Source organism: Myiozetetes cayanensis, unplaced genomic scaffold (assembly GCF_022539395.1).
Source record: "Myiozetetes cayanensis isolate MyiCay16 unplaced genomic scaffold, myiCay2020 scf9, whole genome shotgun sequence".
Classification (NCBI taxonomy): domain Eukaryota; kingdom Metazoa; phylum Chordata; class Aves; order Passeriformes; family Tyrannidae; genus Myiozetetes; species Myiozetetes cayanensis.
This window is the reverse complement of record NW_026088185.1, coordinates 20,072,686-20,098,142: the sequence shown is the minus strand read 5'-3', so window position 1 is coordinate 20,098,142 and position 25,457 is coordinate 20,072,686. Positions and strand designations below refer to the sequence as shown.

The following is a 25,457-nucleotide window of genomic DNA, read 5'->3' as shown; positions in this document are numbered from 1 at the left end:
TAAATGACTCACTCTGAAATTAGGATTCTGACTCAAGTTCTCTAAAGCAATACATTGTGTTCTAGACTCACCCATTTGTCTCAGTAGGATCCCAGATATATTAGGAGGCAGATTCCATACACGTATATAAAATGGAGTCAGATGCATCCTGAAAAATTTGACAGTCTGTGATCTTGATAGAAATAGTGGCTGGAGTTTAATGCATCATAAACTGCATGGAGCAAGGTTAGAAACAAACGTCTTTTGCCTAGACACTGGGATTGGGATGTGCTGTTTAAAAATGAGTTCTGTAAACAGGTGCAAACAAAAATAATGTTGAAGTAGCACCTGAGTATCTAAACAGACCATGTACTTATAAAGAAGTGTATGGCAAATTTCTATACAAACACTATTATGAAACAAAAGCTCTGCCCAGGATAGTTGAAATTTGACAACCTATCTCTATGTATACTCATTGTATTTTGTTTACTAGTAAATATTTGTACCAAGTAAAAAATAGGGGAAAATCCTATCTCTTGGACCACAAGACAAGCTTTCTTAGATCAGTTTTCCCTAGTGGTAGTCTCTGGCAAGGTTATTTTAACTGGGACTGTGGAATGCAAGGTCGTATCACAAGAGTATAACAGGTGTGTTTGTAGAGTGTGTGAGCTCCATGTGTTTTCTCTTTGCTGAGAGTCAATAATGCAACCATGGAAACTAAAAGATAAGTACTGACACAAGGCAGAATGAAAAAATCTTCCATCTGTAGTTGTGTTAACCTGAAAGCAGACATGGGGCAAACACTGCACGATTGTTTGCAGATTGAGACTTCAGTGATGGCTGCACAAACCCCCTGTGCAAATGCACTTGCACAGGTTGGATTTTGCAGTGCAGAGGCTGGTTTCCATTTTGTAGAATGGGAAGCCCTGCAAAAGTGCTGACAGGAGGCGGCTTCCGAGGTACTGCCTTAATACTACTGAAAAATTCTCCTACAGTGAGAATACGCCTTGAAAATAGGGTGCAGGTTGAGCTAACCTTTTCATTTGGTTTCTGGAAAATACTTATTGACAAAATGGAAAGCGCACAGTTTTACTGTCAGAAGCAATGGTAAGACGCAAATCTTAAAAGTTATTAGGGAAATGAATTTGATTAGAACGCAATAGACTGTAAATGCTACTGGGCCACACTTATAAGAGTCACTTTTCAACAGAATAACATTTACATCTTGCAGTTTATTTTTGTAGTTATGTCAGCTAAACATATGCAACAGTCAGAACATTTTCAAGACTTACTGTTTCAAATTATTTTTTACAGTACTTTCAGTTAGAGTTAACATTTACAGCACCTCACAGCCTTTACCTCTGTGACTGTAAAAAGATATCTGTGCTTTTGCCAGCTCAAGTTTTTATGAATTACATGATCTTTAATCTGAAGCAAAGCTTTGGCCCTCTAAGCCAAGCCAAAGGTGAGCAAGTCTCACAGAGACAAATCTGGCACTTTACTACACTAGTATTCTTTGGCGGGGAGGAAACTGAACATAAGCCTCAGGGTGGGATGATGATGATGACCTTTGATGTTACATGGAACACTTGGGTGCTATTACTCAAGCTGATATCTTGCTCTGTGGAGTGGCAGGGGCTGGGAACCCAGAATCGTGCTCCATTGCTAGGAAAGGGATTATGTGGCATTTCTCAGTATTGACCTCAGTTCCAAATTAGTTTAAGGATTCACACATTCTCAAAATAATCTGTCCTTAGTGAAAAAGATGATGGATATGATGCAGAAATTGAGTGAGCTGGTGAGCTCGTATATTGTGAGGATGGGTGAATGACTCTGGAATTGTGGTAAAGAAAAGAAATATCCCCTGGGAATCTAGAGAAGAGAGACTGATGGGGGGAAACAGTCAAATATAAGAGCAGGGAAGTGAAATTTTAGAAGGGTACACAAATTGAGTTTATATGAGAAAAAAGTAGAATACATTGTAAAGGAAATCTTGACACGTGTATCCATGTTCCTTTATGGATGTAAGCAGTGTGGCATGCGTGGCTCCAGTGGGAAAATCTCCTTGCACTGGTACAGCTCCAAGTCGCAGGTGATGCTGTGAGCAAGGAATGCTTGTGCAAACTCTTTGGGGAGCTCCTGCATTCCATCTAATCAGAACCTGTTTTGCTGGCTCAAACGTAGTGGGAAAGGAAGAACTCTCCTGAGGAGGTTTTCAACATCTGCTCCCTTGCTTTTTTCACATATACCAACAAATGCAAATGGAATATACTCTAAGAAAATTTACAGTTAGGAAATTATTCTAAACTGGAGAAAATTATCAAACTCTACAGAAAAAATCTCAGTTCCAAGTCACCCAGTTATAATGAGCTGCAGTTCTATTTTAGCCTACAATTTTGTAGATTATCTTCAGCAATATTTCTTTTCCCCATAGTTATAAAATACTACAATGAACAAGCCTCTACTCCTTTTTTTTTTAGTTACCTTGAACCTGAATCTGTATTTTTAAAGAAAGTCACTAAACTTAACATTTGTTGTTTGTTTTGCCCCTCTTATGAAAAAAAAAATCAGGAGCTATAAAAAATTAGTTCTGGGCAGATGTATGATGTAACTATTCAGCTTTCCATTTCTGGCACATTTCCATACTTAAAAAGAGAAGTGGTAGAGAAGTTTTCTAAACATCACTACCCAGGAAAATGATGTCTAAGTATTAAACAAGGCACCCATGTTATTGCAATAATACTTTGCCATCAGGTAACTTACTAAGGGATTCTCATGAATTTGGCATGTTCCAGCTGAGGCTCATTTTAAGTCAGGAGACTGGTATAATCCATACTGTGCAGAATGTCAGAATAAACACACTCATGAACTCCCCCTCTTATCCTACATTTATGAATCTGTGTTGCTCCCTCAGACCTTTCAAGTTTCTTGATGGAATACTGACACTACCTTTCTGCTCTTACTTAACTGCATGTGTCTGCCATATGCATTTTGTCCCTCAGGATAGCCTGATTTGTAACGATGTTTTTAGAGTGTTCAGTTCTCAGTTTATGTCTTGATGTGACAGTTGGGTTATCAGGACACTGTAAAAGGCAAACAGAAATTGGGCCTGGTAAACTGTTTCCGGGGGTTTTAATGGCATTTCTATTTAATTGTGGGCAATTAACTACTCTGTTTCCTTTCAGATTAAAAAAATTTTCTAAATTTAATAGAGACCTGTTTAATGCTTTCTAATGTTATATGTCTGACTGAGCTTTTCATTACTCAGAGAAACAAACATGCTGGTCAGGTCACCAGGGAGCAATGGTGATGTTTGCTCTCTTCCTTTGCATGGGAGGGATGAAGCTGCAGCTCTGAAGTTCCCTAAACAGTTCCTGTATGCTGATCTGGGAAATGCTATATCACTGCTCGGCTGTTCTGCACAAGTCACCAACCATATTAGTCATCATGGGATCTAATTTCATGCTGTTTGGTTTAATTTTTCCTTTTCAGTTGCCAAATTTTGAGTATACATCCAGCCTTATGTGTCTTACACTGGTGATATCTTCATTTAAAAGATATAGTTACTCAGCTGTAGAAATGCCTGTAATGTGAAGTTTTGGACAGTTGGCAGAACTATAATAAAACATAATATTAAAAAAATATAAAACTAACATAAAACTACTAAAATAACAGTAATTAATCTATATTGTTAAGTACTACAACAGGAATATTCAATTCTCACCCTTTGCTATTGGGTATCTATCCACAAACCACATGTATTTTCATACGTCATTCTGGTTCCAAAACCACATGTGGTTCTTCTTCTCAAAACGCAAAGTGGGAATAATAGTAATAGGTGCAAAGTAAGTGGCTGATATTTAATAAAGAAGTGTGGAAGTAAAAGGATCCACTAAATATTTCACATTTTAAAAATCACATTAAAAGTACCTTTGTAAGTGACAGAGCCAAGCAGTCAATTGTGGAACACTAAATTAAGGCTGTCTTTACATTCTGGAAATCACACACATGGTTTGTAGCCACCTGTGAAAACAGCAGTTTGAGTGAATTGCCTGCCATCAGGCAGTACTGAGTAGGATTCATCTCATCTCTCTCCCTTTCTAATCAGTCGAGAGAGACAGGCACTTCTAGAGCAAAACTTGCCTCATCTTAAGGTAGATATCTGAAATAGGTCAGAATTGCCTTTTAAAGGACCTGTTTTTCTTCAGTGAATATGAAAGGAGTTCAGATTGGCTTAGATGTGGATGCCTAAAGGTACAGGCACCTGATGCCAGAGAAGGGGAATCCTACTTCATGACACAGGCAGAGGTGACACCCAGTTCCCCAAGACAGCATACAGATCTTGCACAAAGGACAGTGCTTTTTGCCCACACAGTTATCATCTTTTTTCCTCTTTCCCACTAGTCACTTCTCCCAATCCCTGTGCACCACCAATGAATCAAAGAAGTCTCCTCCAAAATTAATCTCACTGCTTGTAAGAATTCGTTCATATTGTGTACTGCAGAAGACGGTAAACATTGCATTACAGGATCTACTGACAAATGGACCAAAAGTAAAGCAGATCTCAGTTTGAGTATACGCTGTCATTTGAGTCCTCCTGCCTGCAGTAATAGGTGTTTTTTGTTGGAGTGTTTGTACACAATATTAGGGAGACCATATTGATACCTTATATGAATGATCAGAAATTATTACATGTACATTCACACATACTTCAGAGCTCTGAACTTGTCATCTTTATAGCTCTTTATAAACCCATTTTTTCATCTTCATATCTGTCCTTCCAATTAATTCCAGTCCAGTTGTCATCTCAGCTTTTTATTCCCTCTCTTGCCTATTCATCCCAAGCTGTTTTGCTTTGTCCTATCTCAGCTTGCCCCTTTATAGTGGCTCCCCCGCTTCTCTTTTCCTTGACCTTTTCCCAGCCTGGTCTCCTTTGAGGTCAAACTGATCAACCTACACGAATTTCTTGATCATAATAATCTACAAGTCTTTGAGCTTTTCATGTCTCTCCAGCTAGCCTCCAGGACTATTGCAGCTAATTTTGAGACAACCTCGTTATCCAGGCAGACAGTTCTTACACATATCATTTCCCTGGAGGTTTTTTATGCTGTCTTCAATCTCAGATATTTCTTCTGAAATGCCCCCTCTTCCTTTTGTATTTCCTTCTGGATTTTGGTGGGGTTTTTTTCTTGTTTGCTCTTGTTTTATTTGGTCTGTGTTTTTTTTTTTTTTTTTTTTTAATAAACAGCATATAGGATAATATGGAACACAAAGATGAGAGCATTCCCACTCCTGAACCAGCAGAGTCCACAAAGACAGACTTCAGCTGCAGGAAAATCCCCTCAAATGGACAAGGAAATGTTAACAGGAAAAGGCATTATCTCTGTAATTCACATTTTTAAACCTCTGGGGTGTTACTTCAAATATATGCAAACTAATTTTTCAAAATTTTTCAACTCTGGGCAAGTATTATAGATACCATTCCAAAAGAAAAAGTCCCAAATTCAGAATGCTGTACTGCAAAAATTGCTGCAGGGGTTCATATTCCTGCTTTGAAAATCAGCAGCTATAAAATTTTAAGGAGAAATATTTAGCTTTTTGGAAATGGTTGCATCATTTGAGTTGAAGCTTCCCTTCAAAAATCAGTCTGAGGGAAAAATGGAAACTTTTAGCCCTGGCACTTCAAATTTGGCATAACCTAGCAAAGGGGGAACAAAAAAAAAAAAAAAGAAAAAAGAGAAGTTGAGCATCTCAGTAATAAACAGTACCATGAGCCTCATCTGCAGTTATCATGAAACATGACAACCTGTAACTAGTAGCTGGCTTGGACCCATCTGCGTTCTGTCCCTAAGGATATAGTAACAACTGCTAACTCATAAACCATCCTAAGACTAAAAGAATATTTAAAGTAAATATGGGACCTCATCTGTGACTTTAATTTCCACTGAAACCACTTTGCTTCTGGCTTATTTGAAGTGGCACTTTCCTGAAACAAAGCCAGTTCTTCCATTGCAGTGGCAAAGGGAATCTGGTGGACACCATGCAAGTGGAAAGGAGTTGTGCTTTGTAGTTGGGCTTTTTTTGTGTGTGTCTTCTATCTGCTTTGGAGACCTTCCTTAGTTTCCAGGTGCAACTGTATCGTAGGGGCATGAGTAGTGCTTATGAGGAGACATTTTGTGGCATCCTGCCCTTGAAGGCTGATAGATATTCATGGAGTTAATGCTTCTTTCAAGCTGCATTAACCCCTGCAAGATCCCCGTGGCAGCTGGTGCTGTGCAGCTGCAGGGAGCCTGTCAGCGTCAGTGCAGTTCCCGGGGGGGAAATTCTCATCTGTTATCCATGGAGATATTTGTTTCCCCCTGTGGGATGGCCCTCACACTTTCCATGTCTATTGTTTTTCGGGTTTGGAAATAAGTTTCTCAAGAAGAAGTTGTGTTTTGTTACTACTAAGCAATCATTGCAATTGCAGGCCTATTTAGAGAGTGCTCCGTTTCGATCCAGATTCTTTTTGTGTATTTTGCAAAGTTACAAATGGATACTTATCTTCTTCATGCCTTCTCACATATACTAAACTGAAACCCAGGGCATGTAGTGGAAGGTTTTTCTTAAAAATGTACCAACAGTTTGAAGTGAGTGGAGATGATGTAAGAACTGTCCCAGCGCCCCGCTCCCCATGTCCGTTTCTATGGTTTTACAGTCACCGTTTCCTATTTAAAAAAACCCGCAACACTCCCCTCAGCTTGGAAAAGGGGAGTTGGCTGGCTGCAGGCAGTGAGCAGCATGGCTGACTATCTGTATCCAATACAGACGGCTCACAAATTTAGCAGAAGGTGGGATGGTGATCCCCCGGTTCCTTGCCGTCTTGGTGGTAGAGCTCCATCGCTGCTCAGCTCAGCTTGTGAGCCAGCGGGAAAGGACCTCGCCCAGCAGGGCTCCAGCCCTGGACTTGCCCAGAGCCTCGACTGTCCCTCGCTGGCGACTCCTTGAAGGGCGGGTTCTCCCCATCCCCGCGAATGCGGCCGAGCCCCCCTTCTCCACAGCAACTCCCTCCACGTCCGCCTCTCCGCGACCTGCCGCTATCTGCCCTACACTAAACGCCCGCTCCTTCGCGCCCCTCCTGCTTCTCCCGTGTGATCAGGTCCGGCTGAAGCACGCAGGGACACCTTTCCTTCTGGAAAGGCCCGTGCCGAGGGGGTTTCTCGGGAGTCTCCGCAGCCCGCGGGCGGCGCCGCCGCACCCCCGCATCGCGCGGTGCCGCAGCCGCCGGCCCGGTTGCCTGGCAACCCCCCTCGGCGCCGCGCCATTGCGGAGCCCGGCAGCTCCCCGGCCGCCTCCCCGGCCGGCTTTTCTCTCGGGCTTGTCGCTTACAGCCATATCGAGCTGCCCACCTTCCCTCGTTTTGGCAGCGGGGGGTGCCGAGACCCGGGGCGGAGGTTCGGTGCCGCACCTGCAGCGCCCGCCGGCGGGGCGGGCTGGGCAGTGGCGCTCCGCGGGCTCCGCTGCCTTTCCCACACCGCCTTCGACCTTCCCCCGCCGCTTTCCGCCTCGCTCTCCGCAGCGCCCGCGGTATCGGGGTGTTGGCACTGTCGGGTTCCAAGGAGCGGGTGGAAGTGTTTTGGGTGGCAGTGGAAGCTGGTGGCAGCAGTTCCCGGAGGCGGAGGGCTCGGTCCCTGGCCATTTGTCCCTGGCTTGAGGGGAGCGTGGCCCGGCTTCGCTGCCGAGACCTGACTTGGGCTTACGTAAGCCATAAGTGAAAAGGGACAGTCTTGTTCATAGGCTGTGTTTGCAACAGAAGACAGAGGCTTTAAAAGTGGAATCACGCTGTATTTCCCACAGTCATTTGTCATTAGCTTCAGAATCACGATTTATGATTGTTCATCCAGAACTGCTGGGCAGATGTTAGGGGGATATTAGAATCTCCTATCTACCTGGTGTCTTGTATCTAAAAGGCTATAAATTGCATATGAATTTTCTGTAGCCGTGCTACAGTTAAGATTAATGGAGATTTCATTCTAAACGTCTTTACATAATGCCCATACTGAGAATGTTAAACTCTGAGTTCTGGTTTGTCAGGAAAGAAATCACAGCATGTTTTATTAACAACATAAGTAGTCAGCACATTCTCCTGTTCAGGCATCTGGAAATATCTAGCTCATCCCATACATATGGCATTTCTGTTATCATTACATCTTTGAATTGTATATTCTCTCTCCCCACACAAACACACTAAAAATGGATATATCTCTAGCCTGACACACAAGACTGTACTTGTGGGGATATGTTTCTCATAATGGATATTAGGGCAAAGACTGATTTAAGAAAAGCAATCAACAGCCAGATCACTGTTGATTTAAGAAAAACCCATGAACAGCCAGAAAGGGCTTAATCACTTAACCAGCTTCATTAGGGATTTGGTGAATAGTCTTGCATTGTTTTTCCACATTTGCTGTTTGCTTTGGAGACAGTATTTCTCTTTTTGTCAAGGGAAGCTTGAACTGTTGTTTTGAGTCTTTCTTGAGTGGGAATTGGCCTTTGTTTTTTTCTCTGGTCAAGGAGAACTGCAGGACCTCATTGGAGTCTGGCAGAAAGTTTATTTCACTGTATTTAAAAAAAAAAAAAAGTTAAGAATAGTATTTTCATCAAATGAAAAAAACCAAATTGTCTAATGCTAGAAAGAGAGATTTAAGGGCCTTTTATCTGGAAAGACAAGTAGCTTTTTTGTTCAGGCACTGACATATGATTGAAAATCAGCAGTTGTTCAAAGGCCATTTCTGATAAAAGGGTAAAATGGAGTAGCTTTAACATTGCCTGTTATTGGCTAACAGTAAGTAAAGATAACAATCTACTGATTTTTACCAATGTGTTTTTCATGCTTCTTTGGAATACATCTTGACGTAGCCCTGTGGGCAGTTTTCTGAAATAAGTTTTGAAGAGAGTAAGAAAATTGTTTTGAAGGACCTCCAAACTTTCCCAGTAGGGATCTTTGTATACCTGTTTTCACATTAGAAGATCCTTGCTGCACATTTCGCATAAAATGGTGTCTTGATGTCCATGTTAAAAAAAAAGGAGTAGTCCTGTTGACCTTCTGATCTTGGAAGAGCAGTCCTGAGGTTGCTGTAACTGAATGCTAATGCAATTTTGATCTTTAGATTTGCTAGTGTTAGGGCATTTTAATAACCCTTTCTGGTTTTTTATCCTACTTACACTGGGTTCTATACCAGGTACAGGCTCTATGCCAATATTTGTTGACTACAATTTTTAGAGCCCTGTTGTGCTCCATTATTTAAGAACTGGAGATCCATTTATTCATACTCTGGTGTCTTAAGCCCTCTTGAGCTTGCACACAGGAGGAGCACTAAAATTTGGATGACACCGAAGGTAGTCACCTAGTCCTTTGCATTCTAGAAGTGAGAGGACATATTAAGCGTCTTAATTTCTTTTCCAAAGTGTGATGGATCAGCTATTTGATCTGTCTGAAATCCAGCCAGTTATTTACAGTTTTCAGCCAGACCAGTGGTCTGATCTGGCTAAAATGCAGAGGTGCAGAAATGCTCAGACTAGCATAGTGGGAAATGAGCAGGGTAAGAGCGGGTGGAAAATGCGTCTGTCCTTTCTGACAGCATTATCTCATATTGGCTTAAGATTTTTCAGTAACTGCATTTTCAAAGGTGACTTGCTAGTTATACATCCATTTAAAATGTTGGAAAATGTGTAGGAAGCTGTTATTTTTATATAGCTCTTCTAAGAGCTGTTTGGAAAGATTTGTTGTGCAGGAACACCTACTGTTCGAAGTGCACAATTCAGCATGTGGATCCTGTATGAAGGGACCTCTGTCACAGCTCTGGCTACTGAACAGGCAGTGCAGCATTGAATGAAACACACAAACCTCAAGCATAGGAAAACTGATGTTTATTTGCTGTCTAATTTCAGCCATGGAGTAGTGAGCCCATAAATCTTAGCAGAGATACTACACCAGCTGTAAACCTTCTACCTTCAGACAGGGTTATCACATGTTATACAATCTTTCATGCAGTGCCATGGAGTGCTGACAGATCCGGAAGGGTTGCAGAGATAATACCCAGTGAGATGGAACAGGCTGTTTCCAGGGTTTATTTTACCCATGTATAAGAATAACAGTAATGTGAGCTGCAAGTAAGAGAATGGACTAATATAGCTTTCTAAACTTGATTGTTTTAATTTCTTTTTGTCAGGCTAGGTGAAAAGAAAAGCACTGGAAGGAAAGGGTAAAGAAAAACTGGGGGGAGATCTCTCCTATTCCACACCAGTGCTTCCTTAGGTACTCTCATCCCTTTCACTCTAAAGAAGTCCTTAGAATTTCTTGCATGTGATGTAATTTTTTTTCTACACTGTACCCCCACTGACTTTTAAAGAACTTTCTCACTGTACAGTGACTGAAATCAAACCCCTTTCTTTTCTGTTTCTCTGGTACTTAAACAATAAGTTCTTGCTCCCTTGAGGCCTGGGGAGAAAAATAGCAGATGAAGCAGCACAAAACAAAGAGAAATCTATGCTTATTAAACCCCTAACACAGTGAGGGCCTGTTACAAGTTTCTTGATTCTCATCCTGATCAGTTTGGCTACAAAACTCACACTCGCCACTGATCTTGTTTTTTTTCCAAGGTCTAGACTTCCTTAAAACACTTAAATGATTGTCATGTGTCTACTCTGTTCATTCCCATTTTTCATTGGTAAAAGGTTCTAAGAAACCCCTCTTGCTGCAGGTTAACCCCACAACCAGTTTACATATATGCTAGATAGAAAGAAAACAAATTCCTCCTTTTCCTCCGAGGAGCTTTCTGGATGTATAAACACTGTCACTGTGTCTTCAGTCAATCTTTCTAATGTAAAATTAAGGCAGAAAGAACTCAAATCCTACATTTCCTTGGATGTTTTCTCATAACTTACATTTTATTGCTGTGGTCTGAATTCTTTCCATACTTTTTGAAATGTAATACCCAAATTGGACATACTGATCCAAGTAGAAGAGTAAAAGATCAGTTCAGAAGTTTGTAAATCCAAGTACTTGCCTTTTTTTTTTCCTTGCAAGACTGACAGTTTTCATTCATGCTTGGTCTGCGATGTGGTAAGTACTCTAGATCATTTCCTGCAGAGCTATTGGTGGGTTTTTTTCCTCATCCTGCAATTTTTCAGTTACTTATTCTTGCCCAAATAAAAAAGGTGGAATTTTTATCTCTTGAATCGAATCACTTTTTGAACTCATTTTGTTATTTACCAGGATATTTTAAATTCTAATACTGTCTTCCTGTTTACCTGTAATCCTCCCAGTTTCATGTCATCTCAAAACTAAAAAACATGTTTTTCAGTCATCTAGATCACCATGAATAATTTAGTACTATAGTAAGTGTTTTAAGTAGCATGGGAGGAAGAGGTGACAGGAATTCAGTGTATTTGATTAAATGGATACTATTTACAAGAAGAAAAAGCTCTGATTTTCTACCCCTTTTACTCTTCAATTAAAAAATACAATTTCATTTTTAAAGAGCATAAATTTAAAAATTTTTTGAAGATTAAAGTTTTTAGGGTAGTACTAGCACATCTTGCAAAGTACCGCAAGTATCACAGTAACCTACACTTTGGTTGAAGTTGCTTGTCATTGTTACAGTTTTGGGACAGATTGTATTTAAAGTTTAATTTATTGTTTCGGCAAAGAAAATGGACAAACGCCAATGTAATTTGCTCCTATCACAAAGTTGGAAGGCATTGTTAAAGACTGAGCAAGCTATTATACAGAAAGGACTAGATGAGCTTGATGACTGGTGTTACTGGAACGAGATGAAATTCAGAACTATAAATGAAAAGTCATGCACTTCAGGGCAATCTCATATAGTATGGGAACACAGAGCTGGAGAGTAAAAGGGTCACAGAACCACAGAATGATGGCAGATTGGCACTTGTGCCTTTTAATGCTATGCTTTACCATTGAACAAAGACAGTTAGTTAATTTTTACAGATTTCTGAGGAGAAACTGTCAATGTGTTTTTCTTCTGATTTTATTAACAAGGATTGTCTATAGATGAAGAGCTGCTCGGCAGCCAGGAGAAGACTCGCAAGTTTCTCTTCACTCTGTCCTATCAAAAATCCTTCACCCTCATGTAGAGTTTCTTTACATACGACACTGAACACTTCTTCATCTCTACCCTTTATATGGGCCATGTGTTTCACCAAGTCATTGAAGGATGAGGTCCACTTCAAGCTTTCCAATGTGCCATAGTAGAGGGAGGATGGACACCACTAGTGATACAGTTGTTTATAAAATGTACCCGTAGCTGTAGGTGGGAAGACTGACAGCAACCAGAAGTTACCTTTTACCAGAATTATTATACTTATTTCGTATTTATATTTGAGGTAAATTTTGACAATGTTTGAACAATAGTTTTTAAATATAGGCTGTATTGGATTGGGTTTTGGTTGGTATTTGCTATTCAATTTAATAATTTTCCTTTTCTATCTCTAATAATTTTATTTGTTACATTTATTACAGCTATGTAGTATCTAATTATTTTAATATATTTTTAGGATTGTTACTAGCTTCTCCAGATGTATTACTGTGGTCTCATCTTTAGAAGTAGATATATTTCTCTTCTAGACTGCAAAGATCATATTGCATTTCCTGTCTGGTCTGCCTGTTTAAAGTATTTGTTGACTTTCTACAGCCTGCTAAGTCTAGACCCAAGCATCTAAGGCAATGGGATACAATGTGTCACTGACTATTTCCTTTTCATCTTCACTTTTCACTACCTAACACTGTGCATGTAGATTGTATTGCACTGGCAGAAATCGAATTGAGATCTTGGCTAATTTCAGTCCTTTACGATAAGAAACAAATAATCAGGTACTGTAACTTAATGTGCCACTAATGGAAGAATGAAGCTACTTTTCCATATTGTGTGAATGAGCCCAGCTTTTCAGGTACTTGATTTACTGTAACTTTCATATATAAACAGCTGCATAAACACATATGTGCATATACACATGAATAAATGATCAAGATGTTTTTGTAGTTAGAAGCTCGTTTACTCCTCCTGTGAATGTGTGCTGTCTCACAATCCTCTTATTTTGAGACTTCAGAGCAGCTCCAAGTAAACCACAGTCCTAATTAGAGCCAGGCAGAAGTTTTCATCCAAAGCTTCTTTTAAACAACAACAAAAAAAATTGCTAACATGGAATTGTTTGTAAACTTTTTGTTGATTTCATTGAATCATCTGTGAAATTAGAAAAGCCTGTCAAATGAAACACTAAAAAGACTTTTAACATTATTTTAAAATATTGTGTAATACTTACATGAATCAAAACCAAATCAATACTTTTGATGTGTTTGAATTTGACATATTTGCTAATTTGGCATATAGTTGCTGAAAATTTCAAAAACCTTATTTTGATTAAGTCAAACTGATCATTCTCTCACCATGATTACCAAAAGAACAAATTATCAATATTTTCCCTCTCTTCATTGTTTCTTTCTCAGAGGCACGGTGGCATTTCTTCAGCTACTATATTCTTCTCCAACTTCTCTCATTGTCATTCTTCTCTCACTTTAGAATGACCTTTCGCTTTTCATTACTTTTCACAGCTTTTTTTTGACCTCTTCATAGCTGAAGGAAGGGAAATGGTAGGGAGTAAAATGACTACCAGAACATCTGAATGTATAGATACAGCAAGACCTGTGTGCTTGGAAAGTTTAGAAAAGATTTGTGTATATGTGAGAGGGAGGGAAGGGCAGAAGGTCAGTGGTGAGGTAGGAGAGAGGTAAAAAAGTTTTATTAGTGCAACGGAGAAAAAGGATGAAAATCAGTAAGCAAAGAAAATAGAAGGCAGAAGAGTGGAAAGAGGTAGGATGGCATCTCGGTGGAGTGGTACCCAAAGGTGGTGTCTTACTGATCTGCCACATGGAAGGAGGGGCTTACAGTGCTCCTGGTCACCTGCTGTAGCAGGGAGCAAGAGGAGATGATTTCTGTACAGGAACTTACCACTGCTGTGAACACTCTAAACTGTCCTTCTTCCCTCTCATTGCTGCCTTTCCAGATTTGGAAAGAGTACACATTGAATACATTGTATGCATTTATCTTTGAAAATTTACACAAGCTATAGTTTAAAGTAATCTAGACTGACAGTAATATGGTTTCAGCAATGCTTTGGTTGTATACAGCCAGTGTAACCTCCATTTTTTAATTTCTCTCACTTTGCTATCCCCCCTACTTTCTGTCTCACCTTCACAGTTTTAACCGCTATGGTCTCCTCGACAGTATCTGCTGAGTATTCAAAAGAATTTTTGAGAATCCTGAGACTTGGCTGGTTATATAAAATCATATATTTTAGTCCCAGAATCTCAGTTTAAGCAAATGTTTGAGCATGCAAAAATTCTTTACCATTTCTGACAAGAATTTATGGGTGTGTATCAGTACCATCTACTGGCAATGAGAGTTACAGCGCTTAGTAGGCTCACACAGGAAATGCCAGGTTTGACTTCAATAACCAGGATCCTTCAGCAGGAAGTTAGGTGTGGTCTGTACAAGGAGAATTAAAAAAAAAAAAAAAAAAAAAAAAAAAAAAAAAAGAGAGAGAGAAAAAAAAAGAAAAAAGGAAAAGAGATGATGGAATTTTAGCTGCAGTCTTCCTTGGTGCCATTCCAAACCCACATAAGTGCAAGATTCTTCACTGGTAATGAATTTTTAATTGTTGCCTGCAGTATTAAAACAGAATTATGGTTTCTTGTTTTTTTCCTTTTTCGTTCTGTAATTAAAAATATAATCTAATAGGATTCTGCTGCAGGACCACTTTAATTTTCCTAATTAACCTTTCTGCTGCTACTGGTCAGTGCAGCTTCCAGCAGCAGTTTGCTACAGACCGTCCATAACAGAATGCACCAGGTGCATTTTCCTGCAGTGGGAGAGCATGCTCAAGGGAGACCTACAGGAGCTAGGATATGTGTGGATGTTTGTGTAGGTGTAAATGGCTGTGTGCATATGGTTGAAAAGGAGGAGAAGGCATCATGTTGCAGCTTATTCAGCAGCCTTCAAAAATAGGAGTTTGTTGCGGCTGTGCTGGAGTCTGTCTGTTATGTGAGGCAGTAAAATAGGATCCTGCTGATTGTGTTCAAACTGTTGTATCATTTTAATTTGATAACTCTTTCTGGATATATTGTCTTACTCAAAATCTGTTGCTTTATTTAATTTGCTATATTTTTAATGTGTTTACTCAGAAGGACTCTTGAGAAAAATTCTTGGAGACTACAGCAGAGATCCTGTTTGTGATTTCAGATCAAAGTATTTGCATAGGGAATATTTTCCACTTGTTCTTTTTAGGTGAGCTGTCTGGAGACATTAAGAAGAGATGGTCCCGCTCTTGGTAGTGAAATTTATGAAAAATATATACAATTGATATGATATCAGACATAAGAGATCTAAGTGTAGTATGTAATGATTAAAGAGCATTTTTATTCCATTCAGCAATTCTTCCAGTGCACAGCGTGTTGCCAGGTGGGGGATCTGTATACAGGTGCTTATGCTTGAATCTTGTTTCCTGAGCTGGCAGCTCTGCAAAGGCAGCATTTTTGTACCCGAAGAGAAGGAGCATCTCCTATTGCTTTCAATTGATCCCTCTGGCTTTACATGGCAATAGTGAATTCTAGGAGTCATTTCTGGTCCATATAGCTAGAGGGAGGATTGGTCCAAGATGCAGCTTCCAGGATAATAAGGAGGTGAATTGCCTGGAGTCTTGCTCCTCAACACCAAATCAAACACTTCAGAACTGTTGATTCCTCACACTGAATGTAGTGGAAAATATCTCCTACTTTAATCACTGGAATGGATAACATCACCCTTAATAAAGGCAAACTTGTTATTGTATCGCATGTGACTTTTTTATTAGTCTATAGAACTGACAATCGTTGCAAGCACTAAGTTAATTCAAGTGAACTTTAAACTAAATGTTTTAAGAACTGATACCTTCAAGACAACTCTAAGAGGCAAGCTGCAAAGCAAAGTGGTTTGTCTTGAAATAAAAACAAATTTAAAAATTCATTTCACAGCAGCCTCCTCTTGGATGATGATTATTGAATTTAACAAGATGTCCCACAGAAATTTCTGTGGAAGTATATTCCTTTACTTGTTTGTAACTGTCTGTGTTACTCTAAATTATTTCTGTATTTTTTATATTTTTAGCACTTTTTTTATGAGAGAGGCTAAACAGTAACTAAGAGGTGCAGGATGAAAAGATGGCACAATCAGTGCTGGTACCACCAGGACCCGACAGCTTCCGCTATTTCACAAGAGAATCACTTGCAGCTATTGAGCAGCGTATCAATGAAGAAAAAGCTCAAAAATCCAAACAAGAACGCAAAGATGAGGATGATGAAGATGGCCCAAAGCCAAATAGTGACTTGGAGGCAGGAAAGACACTGCCATTTATTTACGGCGACATACCTCCAGGAATGGTGTCCGAGCCCTTGGAAGACCTGGACCCATATTATATCAATAAAAAAGTGAGTGTGTTGTATATTTCCACCAGACTGTAAGAAGATTAAGTAACAAAAAACCCTTCTCATAGTATTTCTAGTTTTTTTGATGCAGCCCTTCAGTCCTTGTGTCTAATAAATTCCCCCAACAGCTGATCTGATAGGCAGAAATCTCCATTGTAAGAACAGAAGTTAGTAATGTAAGTTTGCAGGACCTGGTGGTCTGTCAGTAGAGGTACATTTAGATTTATTTTAATATAGCTGGCATTTTACAAAAACTGTTACTTTCAGGGTTTTACATGCAGGCAAATTGAACAAATAACACTGGAGTTATCTTTAGAATTATTACGAATTGCTGTATTACAGATGTGAAAGGAGCAGACCTTCAATATGAAACCCATCTCAAAGGTAGCTAGGCACCTTGTTACTAGATTTCTTCACTGTCATGTGGAAAGTCTAGGTTGCATTCTCTTGGTGCTGGGAAGGATAGGGAAGCATGTAAAGGTAATTTCTCAGGATATGACGAAGATCATCCTCTTCCATATTGTACTCTATGGAGACATCATATATCCAACTTAGTCTGCTTGAAAAAGTTATGACATTCAGTTTTATATTTTTTATGATTGTTTTCAAAGAAGAGGTGTTTAAAAGTGGGCCATAAAGAGGAGGTACGAATTGCTCTTAGAGTGTTGACAGAATGTTACATAATTTAAAAAATATTTATCTAGAGATGCTAATTTAAAAAACAAACAAACAAACCAACCATGTTTTATTTTTGTTTAAAGTAACAACAACTGTTGTGGCCAGAACAAAAGTGCTGAACTTTAGAATTGTGTCCAGATGGCCTTGGTTTTCCTCCAGAATTTCAGTCCCTTAGATTTTGGCATCATATATATTGCACCATCATTATTATACCAGTAAAGAAGAAATTAATGAATTTTTTTTCCCGTTTTCATAATTTTTTTCTTGTGCTTTCTTTTCTTTTTCTGTGGAAACTAGCTAGCGAATAAAACCAATTGAATTTAAAAACAAACAAATAAAAAACATGAAAGCGAAGAAGCTACTTCAAAGAAAAATGAAGAAAAACCCCGAGAATTGTCATGAGTCAAACTTGAACTAAGTGAAAAAATACAAATGAAGATATTTCCTGCAGGAATTAGGGGTATGCCTCATCAGTAGTATGTTGAAGCAATAGTGATACAGGCATACCATGAGGAACTAAACAGAACAGCTCATAAAAAATCAGCTGTGCCTGAAATGTTCGTTGCAGAATTTCTAAAACTCCATTCGTGTATGGAGAATCATGAGTTAAATTTGAAAACAAGGTTTTCAATTAAATATCATGCTCTGGTCCCTTTACTCAAGTGATTTACCCTGTTGAAGTCTGGAAGGCAAATATTATTTGGGTCAAACGACTGATTCCTTCCTTCTTTCCTTGTTCTGTAGTAGTAAAAATCTAAATTCAATGCCAGAAAACCTAAAGTTAGAGCATGTACTATCATGCTTTGGAAACTAGAAAAGTAATTCTGCAATTAAGTGTGGATGTGGGGTAAAATCCTGAGGAATGCTTTTTCCTGATTGAGAAATGGACAGCAGTTGTCTTGATCTTTTCCAAAAGCATAGTGGTTTCTACTAGGAGACACAAGACTTCAAGCTATATGTTGCAATCATAATTCCTCCTATTATTTTTCTTGGTGTTCTTTGAATACCTTTAAAGATCCTTGCTTATGTCAGGCTCAATTTTTTCTTTTTAATATATCTTGATGAGTTAGCATCACACATTTTGTTAGAGTAAAGGGAACAGAAAACATAAGAAGTCTGATTATAGGAGGCCATTTTTTAATGAACTCCAGGAATAATAGTAAGAGAGTTGAAAAGTGATGGTAGTCAATGGCACTTTACAGACCAAACCTTTCTTCCCTACAATAAAGGACCAAAGTGTGAATTGAGAATCAATAATTATGTGGGAATGCAAACATGCTCAGTTTGGAAGTCTGAAATCTATTCTTTCAGGCAGGGAGAGGCATTGCGTTTTCAGGATTTCAGCTGCTCTGTTTGCCACACCTGCTCAGAAAAGTAGAGCATAAATCTTTACAAATGCTGCCCTCTGATTCCAGTTGAGGCAGATATGGCTACTGGCAGTGTTCCAGGTCTGCATGGCTAATATGCCCTCTGGGCTTTCTAGGACTGCCACAATGCTGGCTGGATCCACTTCCTTTCAACAAGCATGAACTTTGACCCATGTGTAGAGAGAAGAGATGATAGGAATGGATAAGAATTTCCCCAAATGTGCGGGAATCAAAAGAATTTTAAAAAAATTTAAAGACTTTGTTCTTCTTTGTTTCCCACTTTTAAAGAAAATTATTACATTCAGAAATGCTTTTTAAAAAATGTTGGTAGTACACGAGTTATTGCTGAAACTGTGGAGAGGCAGTGAAAATACATGGATTAATGAATCCTGTATTAGGTAAAAATAAAGCATGACTCAAGAAGAAGAGACAAAATTGCAAGTATAAAGCAATAGTTGGAAAGGGAAGGAATACACTATTCAGAGTACAGCAAAAACTACTGAGTGCATTAGTGTTACGTTGAAAAACTTGTTGAACACTTTCATATTTTCATGATCACCTTTGAAATTTAGATACTTTGAGGTACTATTGTCGTTGGTTTCTAAATAAACTTACTAAAATGTTTTCATTCAGTTATATTTATCGTAATTTGACTGGCCTCTGTGATGTTTGAACTGGACAAGGGAATTGTGTAAATGAAAGAAGAGCATATTGAGCAAATACAATTAATGATGAAATAAAAATTATTCTGGGTTTTGTAACTTGGTATCTTCTAAATGCTGTTTTTCATTCTGGTTTTCTTTTTCCAGACCTTTATAGTATTGAATAAAGGGAAGGCAATATTCCGATTCAGTGCCACCTCTGCCCTGTACATGTTAACTCCTTTCAATCCTCTTAGAAAAATAGCTATTAAGATTTTGGTACATTCATATCCTTTTCAAGTGGTTAGTCTGAAACTGTAATGAATGAGATGTTACTTAGTATTTAAATCATTCTCTGGCACATGTCCCAGGATCAATATGATCTGTAGTGCTTTGTCCCTCTTCTATCTACTATTTCTGTCTTCTGTTCTTTTTCTTTTTCTCTTTTTACATTTGTGTTCATTGCTGGATCCTAATATAGTAATACCAGAAGCCAGACAACCAGTCATCGTCCTTTACGATTTCTTTCTCTGTCTTCTTTCTTCCCCCACATATTTTTTCCTTCCCTCTTATTTTTCCTGTAATCTTCACATCTTTTTTTTATCTTTTCCCCTCCTCCACATTTTTCATAAACTGCAGATATATTGCTCAAAATAGTTTCAGTTTTTCCCTGACATTGTGTGTTAAAATCGTATCTTTGATCCCAGGTCTGTGCTTGCATGAATATTTAGTGAAAATATAGTTTCATTATTCCTTTTATTTTCTTATTGAGATAACAATTGCAGAAAGATAGATTCATAAACCAACTTAGGTTTCTTGTTTTATTATACATTCTCAGTCTTATATGTATCTCACCTGTCTCTTATTCTTGGTCATTACTGCACTATACACTCATAATCCTGTTGATGTTTTAATTTCAGTCTTCAAGTAGGTCGTGAGATTTCCACGTTGCAGGTAGAGATTTGAAAAGCTAAATTATTATAATTACTTACATATTATTTTGTGGGTTTTAGTGTTATGATAGCTGCCTGTAGTAGGCATCCTACTGGTCTGATCCCAAGTGCTCTTGTGAGAAATGAGGGCATTGACTTCCGCAAGTCTGCTTACTTAAGGAGCAAATACAAATGTTTGCACACTTATTTTTACAAATATCTAACATAAGCATACTGAAAGTAGTTCTGTGTGTAGCACTGCATATAGGGATCCTAAGATCATGTAGAATAAATCTTGAAAGGATTTCTTTCAGTCTTAGTATAATGAAAATCTGATAATTACCACAATTGTTTTGTGTTGGATGTTGTTGCCAGTGGCTAGCCTACAAATTACTCCAGAATCAATTATGATACTACATAGCCTGTCTTGTATTTTCTTGCTATAGGTGCCACTACAACTAATTACTATTCAATTATATAACACTCCTTACCATATTCTAGAGCGTTACTCAGTTATGTGGAATAATAGAAGACTGTGGGATTGAGATGGTGGTGAAGAGTTAGTCACTGAAGTCAGAATGTTAGAGAACGTTGTGGGAAGGTATAGTTATTTCTCCACTGATGAATAGTGAGGATTTGCAACTCTGAAAGGACATTTCATCAAAAAGGATTTTGAAAGCCTATGTAAAATGCAGGCTGGGAAAACTCTCATAGCATGAGTTTTTTATGTTTTAAATATTCCTTTCTCTTCTGTTCATTTACGAATTACAGAAAAAGAAGGAAGTTTCTGAGTAAGGGATTTAAAATATATTTATTGAGCAGAAACCCAAAGAATTTTTGAATGTAATGCCACAGTTATTCCACAGTTCAGAAGGCAGAGGTATTTTTTGTTCCTTGAAGGTTTTTTAAATTAATGTAGATGTGCAAAGAAAACTTCATGAGGGGAACATCACTGTACTTCTCACTCCGTTATATTCGGATTTCTGTTTAGGAGCACCACCTGAACCTCCGAGAGCTAAAGCTCTTCTCAAAATCGAGCTTTGTCCTCTCTAGTTTTAGGTGATGGTGCCATCATGTGGACATTTGGTGATTCACCTGTGTGGTTTTCATTTTGGTGGTTGTGTTTTTGTATCTTAGAAGAATGTCAGGAATTCCGAGAGTGAAAGGTTGTAGATCTGGAGCAGTTCTGTTAAAATAAATTATTTATGACTTGGACCTGTTCAGGAATTCTGTTTAGGTTTCTTAACATGTGTCTTCCCTTCCAACTGCATTTAAATTATAAAAGTCATATAGAAAGCAAACAGCAATAAAATACTTTTCTCCTTAAGATTTCCCTATGTTCTCTCCTATTATGTTGCAGCTAGCTTTAATATATGTATCATAATGATCAGCAAAAATTTCATATATGCCAAATTTTATGGTGAAACATAAAATTGAAGAAAATGTATTTTCATTCCTTTGTGTGCATGAAGTACATCATATTTGTCTAGATCATCTAAAAGTAATGATTTTTGTATTATTCCAAGAAACTAGAAGCTACTACTTCAAATTTTCACATTTTTACTCAAAAAGGAAGACAGGATCTCCTAAAATTAAGATATGGGTCTGTCTTTTTAGCATCTTTCAGATTTTCTGATTTTTCGTATATGATGGTTCTCTTCCAGCTATAAAGTGGTGACTGTGAAAAATGTAACATATTCAGGCCTTTCCCTGGCTATTAAAAGGGCTGGGGAGAGTTAAATAGCTCCTGAAAGTGAAAATCTAACAAAACAGTGTGTTATTTGATACTCTTTCTATGAGATTTTTCTGGCTTACATTCCTTAACTCTTAACCTACATTATTCAGCATGCTTATCATGTGCACTATTTTGACCAACTGTGTATTTATGACCATGAGTAACCCTCCAGACTGGACAAAGAATGTAGAGTAAGTAAAATGAATTTTCTCTAAATAATATTCAGCAATCAGAAATAAACTCCTGTAAATTATTTTATATTAGGATGGCATCCCCTGGCAGCAGGTACCTTGTTGGCATATCCTTTCAACAGCTGTTTGATGCTAGTTTCTTCACTGTAGCATTAAATACATGTAATTGTCTCATGACAAGTTGTTTAATGTCCATCTTCTGTTTGCAGTATTAGATGGGGGATGTAAGAAGAAAAGCTAGTCTTATGATCATACAGAAAAAGTGAATTATAAATGTTTTTACTGCATTCTATATTGCATTTTTGGAAGAATGCAGGCAAGGCACTCTTTGATCTGAATTGCAATAACCATTAACAGATAAAGGGATTATCTTATGGATGATTGTGTTCACTATACTGCAGCTTTCTTTTCCCAAAGAATGGAAAGCATGTATGCAAAATAACTATTGAAATGGTTAGCTAATTATTGGTCCAACATGATGTCAGCTTGATGGCTAATTGGTCCATTATGGTGTCAGCTACATGGTACTGATGGTCAGTGACACTTCCAAGGCTGTAGACCATGGTGTGAAACGCTGCTCTTTGTGGTGCTTCATTTTTGCAATAGCATTTTATGCTTCTGCTGCTTCTTCATTTCTTAGTGTTTGGGATGATACATACCTGTTTAATCTCCAGTAATCAAAAGTGAAATCATAGGGCTATTAAAGTCAACAAAGGCATTCTCATTCTGAGTTCAGTGCGAACCTTTAAGTCTGTTTAACATGTAGTAAATATTTATGATAAAGATTGATTGCTTGAATATTTCTTTTCGGTTTTGTGTTGTGCCATTTAGATTTACAACACGTCCTCATCTGTTAAGTAAAGTTGTGCAGGAAAGAAATTTTTTAGTAACTGAACTGAAAACATTCACACTGGAAAATGGTTTTCAGGTTGACTCAGTTATAAGCTTTTTAAGCGATTTAATTTGAATTGTTTTTTATTAAGGATATAAATTAAACTAAATTCAAGATATCTCTTGGACACAGAGGATTGAAATTACTCAAAATGCCAGAATTAAATATTTTTTTAATTTACATTTCAACTACATTTTTTTTAGTCAAAATGAGTAGCTGAATTTTATTGGCATTCATAAATATTTTCTTTTGTTCTTGCACATGATTTTGCATCTCAAGTGACTTTGTTTCATTCCAGTACTGTATCTTGCTGAAGGTGAAGTACTGGATATACCTACTCTGTAATGAATGAGGGCTGATGAGGGTTGGCACTTGCAAGCTCATGGTACTAAGCAAATTTTCAGCATGAAAAAACATTGAGGAAAGAAATTTTTAGTCTGGAAGCAATTTCTGAAATCCTATATAATCCATCTGTGTGTTTTGTTATGATATGAATTCAGACTGGACATAAACATGCAACAGCAAAGTAACTGGGAATTTTGCATCTCTCTTATTGGTGCAGATGACAGAATTTGAACTTAAGCTATGGATTTTCATTTAGTTTCTGAATCCTTTAATTTCTCCTTCCCTATTGTATAAATTATGTGTATGATTAAAGTTGGTTGTAGCTGCCGTTAAATTCTTATGCCTCTTAAAGAGAAGAAAATGAGAATAAAGCAACTAGAAAGCATAAACTGTGACAATAACGTTTGTACCTGTAAACTCTGTCTTGCATATTTTCTTCAGATACACATTCACTGGAATTTATACCTTTGAATCACTTATTAAAATTCTTGCAAGGGGCTTCTGTTTAGAAGATTTTACATTTCTTCGAGACCCATGGAATTGGCTAGATTTCACTGTCATAACATTTGCGTAAGTCTTCTACTTATTTTTTTTTAATAAAAATTCTTTCTGATATCATGAGATTAGTGACTAAAAATTGCCTCGTATCTTGTCAGCCAGAACATTTGGAGCCTGGACTTCCTGTGGTTTCAATATGTTTCTTCTACCTCTTTTACACATTTTAGTATTTCTAACCAAGCATGTGCTGCAGAGGCCAGCATGGTGTGCCAGCCCGTTAGGATTGGGAATGCCATCAGCCTGAGCTGTTCATATCCTGTCTCCTTTCTGCATACCAGAATTAAAAGGAATCCTCTTGACTTCGTGCTAGTAGCTGACCAAATTAGGTTTCAAACGTCAAGTCAATGTGGTTTATTTTGATAAAACTTAATTTAATTTTATGGGCAGAAATATATTTATAACAAAGGCAAAATACAATGAATGGTCAAGAGGTCTTGATCAAAGAGCCAAGAAAATAGGATAAAAATCTGCCTCAATTCTGAGTAACTGTGATTTAATCCTACAGGTATGTAACAGAATTTGTAAACCTAGGCAATGTTTCAGCTCTTCGAACTTTCAGAGTATTGAGAGCTTTGAAAACTATTTCTGTAATTCCAGGTAAGAAGAAGTTGGTGTAAGGTGTTAGGCCCCTCGTATCTCCAACTGTTATTTGTGTGCTGTCATTGTGTTTGTGTGTGAACTCCCCTATTACAGATATGTGACAGAGTTTGTGGACCTGGGCAATGTCTCAGCGTTGAGAACATTCAGAGTTCTCCGAGCTTTGAAAACAATATCAGTCATTCCAGGTGAGAGCGAGGTTAAACACCGAGGCTGACTTTTGTTCTACAAAGGCTGTATTCACATTTTTAAAGCATAAGCCTTGTTTGCTACACGTTGTCAACTAAACAAAAAAGCAGGAATCAAGACATGTAATTTTATTTAAATTGATTCATGCGTGTATTAGTTGTATTTCTATTTTTAAAAAAATCAGCCTTTGAGTTTAACAAATTCTTGCATGGGATATTTGCAGTAAACAGCCTATGTGATTTGCATCTTATGACATCAAGCTTTCCTTTACATGTTTTAAATATAAGTTAATTTAAAGCTTTCATAGTGATGCAAATTTTATCATTTATTGAAAGCACTTGATACAGCAACTGAATTCAGTTTTAACTCATGTATGAAAAATTAAATTCTGAAGGATAGCATGGGCCATGCATGGGGTATTGTTTTAAAGATGTCTTTCTTCTCCAAACCATCACCCCTCTTATTACTATAAGAAGATTATTATGACGTCATTTAAATATACACTTATCATGTCTTTATAATGGGTTTGCTAATGTAGAATACATTATAAAAGGTTCATATAAGAAAGGTTTGGGCAAGAAGCATCAGCAAAAAATGAATAGTGCTATTCTACATAGGGTTGAGATATAGCATGGATAACAGAAGCACTTGTTTTGGCATAAACAACGTGTTTGGAATTATCTCCTTTTTATTTCTGTACACTATAAAATAAGCATAAACTTACGTCTTTCATTCATCTTCACAAGTAATAAGGCTTTTCATTAAATTTATTGTATCACAAATATTTGAGTAATTAACTAGATTTTTGCATGAAATCTTTATCGGGAAAAAATC

The 25,457-nt window shown here is 37.8% G+C and overlaps 1 protein-coding gene across 6 annotated transcripts in view; it reads left to right on the top strand.

The window, feature by feature from the left end:
* SCN2A (sodium voltage-gated channel alpha subunit 2) overlaps positions 1 to 25,457 on the top strand; it is a 76,421-nt gene that overhangs the window by 5,020 nt on the left and 45,944 nt on the right. For 2 of the 6 annotated variants that reach the window (XM_050340271.1, XM_050340268.1), the window contains exons 2-6: positions 16,182 to 16,501; positions 19,353 to 19,473; positions 21,955 to 22,042; positions 23,721 to 23,849; positions 24,531 to 24,622. In XM_050340271.1, coding sequence (XP_050196228.1) covers positions 16,235 to 16,501; positions 19,353 to 19,473; positions 21,955 to 22,042; positions 23,721 to 23,849; positions 24,531 to 24,622 — 697 coding nt within the window. In that variant the 5' untranslated portion in view covers positions 16,182 to 16,234. Of the gene's footprint in view, positions 1 to 14,579; positions 14,680 to 16,181; positions 16,502 to 19,352; positions 19,474 to 21,954; positions 22,043 to 23,720; positions 23,850 to 24,342; positions 24,435 to 24,530; positions 24,623 to 25,457 lie in introns of those variants that run through there. The other 4 variants (XM_050340272.1, XM_050340269.1, XM_050340270.1 and 1 more) reach the window with 3 other exon arrangements.